General features: G+C 37.7%; 1 protein-coding gene across 4 annotated transcripts in view; it reads right to left on the bottom strand.

Annotated features, from left to right (window-relative positions):
* Positions 1-1775, bottom strand: part of LOC116061315 (ras-related protein Rab-5C-like) — a 7585-nt gene extending 5810 nt beyond the window's left edge. Inside the window, exons 1-2 of one of the 4 annotated variants that reach the window (XM_031315435.2) lie at positions 1642-1775; positions 127-469 (exon numbers count right to left, since the gene is read on the bottom strand). In XM_031315435.2, the coding sequence (XP_031171295.1) occupies positions 127-295 (169 nt within the window). In that variant the 5' untranslated portion in view covers positions 296-469; positions 1642-1775. Of the gene's footprint in view, positions 1-126; positions 470-1591 lie in introns of all 4 variants that reach the window. The other 3 variants (XM_031315439.2, XM_031315437.2, XM_031315438.2) reach the window with 3 other exon arrangements.
* Positions 1776-2712: the final 937 nt, after the last annotated feature.

Raw genomic sequence — 2712 nt, forward strand, 5'->3', positions numbered from 1 at the left:
ACACTTCAAACAATATTCATCACTTACGTACACATAACAACCCAATCTACATGCTGAGACTCCCAAAGCCCCCTTCTAAACAAAACCACTCCTTCAAAAGTGTAGAAAACAAGTTCTGTCTCTTACCACCAATGGTACTCTCCTGGAACTCATGAAACTGGCCTTTGACAAAGCGCAGCACTAAGCTGGACTTGCCCACCGCTGACTCCCCCAGCAGCACCAGTTTGAATTGGCAGATTTTGTTTGCTGCTGCGGCACCATTAGGCCTGGTTGATCCTCCACCGCGCCCAGCCATTGACAGAGACAGAGGCTGTTATGGATGAGATGGACTGAAACAAATAGGTGAACGAGGTGCAAAGACGAAAGCTGAGTCTGGAGACACAGGCACTGATGGTGAGAGAGGTCAGATGCCAAACTACCGGTGGGAAGAACCGGATCGGGTGGGCAGTGGTGGAGTGACCCGGTCTACCTTAAAAAATAAAATACAAAACATGGAAAATCAGTGGATCTACTTACAATACCTACACAAAACAAAATGATCAGTTTTTCAAGTTGCAGATGAAAATACATTATCTATAAAATGTCTAGCATTCCTTGTATTTAACCTATTAGGGCTGCAATTAAGTTATTTTCATATTCTATTAATTTGCTAAATACTTCGTCTAATAAGCGAGTTTTTAACTGCAGTTCTAATCTGAAAGATATTCGGTTTGTTATCAAGTAAGACAAAGATAAACTCATTCGTAATTTTATTATAAATAACTAATAAAATAATTAATATTTAGAGCTGGAAAGATTCGTAGATTAACAAATTAGTCGATTGACATAAAAATAACTGTCATTTTTCAAGAAATGCAAAACATTGTAGGTGTTAAATGTCAGGATTGGCTGCTTTCACATATGAAACTAAAAATAGGTGACCGGTAAATTTGGGGATTTTGCACTGATGGTAAAAAAAAGAAAAGAAATCTTTTTAAAAAAGGTATTTGGGTTCTGGAAAATCATTACAAAAAATCGAGAAAGTAATCCGCAGAACAATTGATGTTGAAAAAAGTCGTTAGCTGCAGCCCCGATGCATTTTTATTTAATTATATACATTTAGAAATGTCACTTTTAATGAAAATGTAGTTGTCAAGAGTCACCTAAACATCTAACCTTATTAGTCTGCTAGTAATAATGACTTAAAACGTTAGTTGGATAACAACCCGACTGTGCACAAAGTGCCAATAGGATAAACAGTTTCTGAAAGGTCAGACACTTAAAAAGAGTTAAATTCTGATCATACAGCTAACTGACACAGCTTATATTATATTACTATCTTTTAATAGTCAAAATCACATTAAACCATGGCAAGAGAATAGATATAGATATTTACTTAAATTCAAAACACAACAATAACAACCTCCAAACAAACAGATTGCACGACAAAACCTGCTGACCTTAACTTTGACCGAATAACCACATAAAAACAAAACAACTGTAAGTTAGCTGCGAGGCTAAAGCTCAAAACGATGAGACGAGTTAGCAATGCTAACCTCGGCTAACAAGAAAAATCGCTAAAAGGAAACAAATAACACGTTCCCGTTCTTACCAACAACGAAAAACAATATCCACTCCGCCCTGTGAATATTGAGTTATTACCTTGTTGCTCCTCGTTAACAAGGTTTTCTCCTAAAACAGCTTCAGGTTCAGTAAAATATACGCTTCCGCCTTGTGGAACCAAAATACTTCCTGGTTTCATCTGTCATGTGATGCAATGTGACAACCAATGGAATTGCCGGATAGTGGTGCCGTCAGAAGCAGAGCCAGCAGAAGCAAACTCACGGTTAGCCGATTTAGAACATATAACATGTATTTTTTTTTTTTTTTTTAAAAGAATGGCTAATAATATTTAGTCCTGCAATGCGTTTGTCAGGAGGATTAATTTGGGGTGTAATGCATATTTTGTAACAATGACATTTAAATCCAGGAACATTTTTTTTTTTTTACATTCACTGAAATTTTGGCTACTTTTACATGACTTCACGTGACAAAAAACATAAATGCACTGATTGATTTTTGGACAAAAATAATTCCTCCTGTTTAATGTGCTTGGATCAAATTTTGGTTTTTCATGCTGAACAAAACTTTTGAATACTTAGGCCTAGTTAAAGTGGAATAATTGCTGAATTATACACATAAATGCAGATATTTAAGGGGAAATAAAAAATTTTCAGGTGTTTAAAAAGTGGAACACACACACACACAAACAACAAATTTATTACAGTACTTAATTGTCGAGGTTTACAGAAAGAGGAAGCAAGTCCAGGTTTTTAGAGGGGTACAGGTCCAGGGGTTCCGAGCAGGAGTGTCCGTGTATCCAGGTGTTAGTGTTCAGTCTGTAGTGACATCCAGTAGTTGCGAGCGGAATGGTGGATGGCAGGAGTGAGTGGCAGCCGGAGTCAGGTTCCAAAGAAGTGGTCGTCTTGACTATGATCTGACGATGAGTGGAAAGTTGACCAGGGTATTTAAAGCTGAGGTGATAATGGTGAATGTGCTGCAGCTGGAACCCTGACTCCAGCACACCAGGCATCACTCCTGCAATTAACAGACAGAGGGGAGGGGGAGAGGAGAGACAGAAAGCTACCTGGCAGTAGCAGAAGTAGCAGGCCTAACACTTTGTTTTCTTTTCTTATATAGTTTTTTTTGTACTGTAACAAACAACAACATTTT

This window comes from Sander lucioperca, chromosome 22, assembly GCF_008315115.2.
Source record: "Sander lucioperca isolate FBNREF2018 chromosome 22, SLUC_FBN_1.2, whole genome shotgun sequence".
In the NCBI taxonomy this organism is placed as follows: Eukaryota; Metazoa; Chordata; class Actinopteri; order Perciformes; family Percidae; genus Sander; species Sander lucioperca.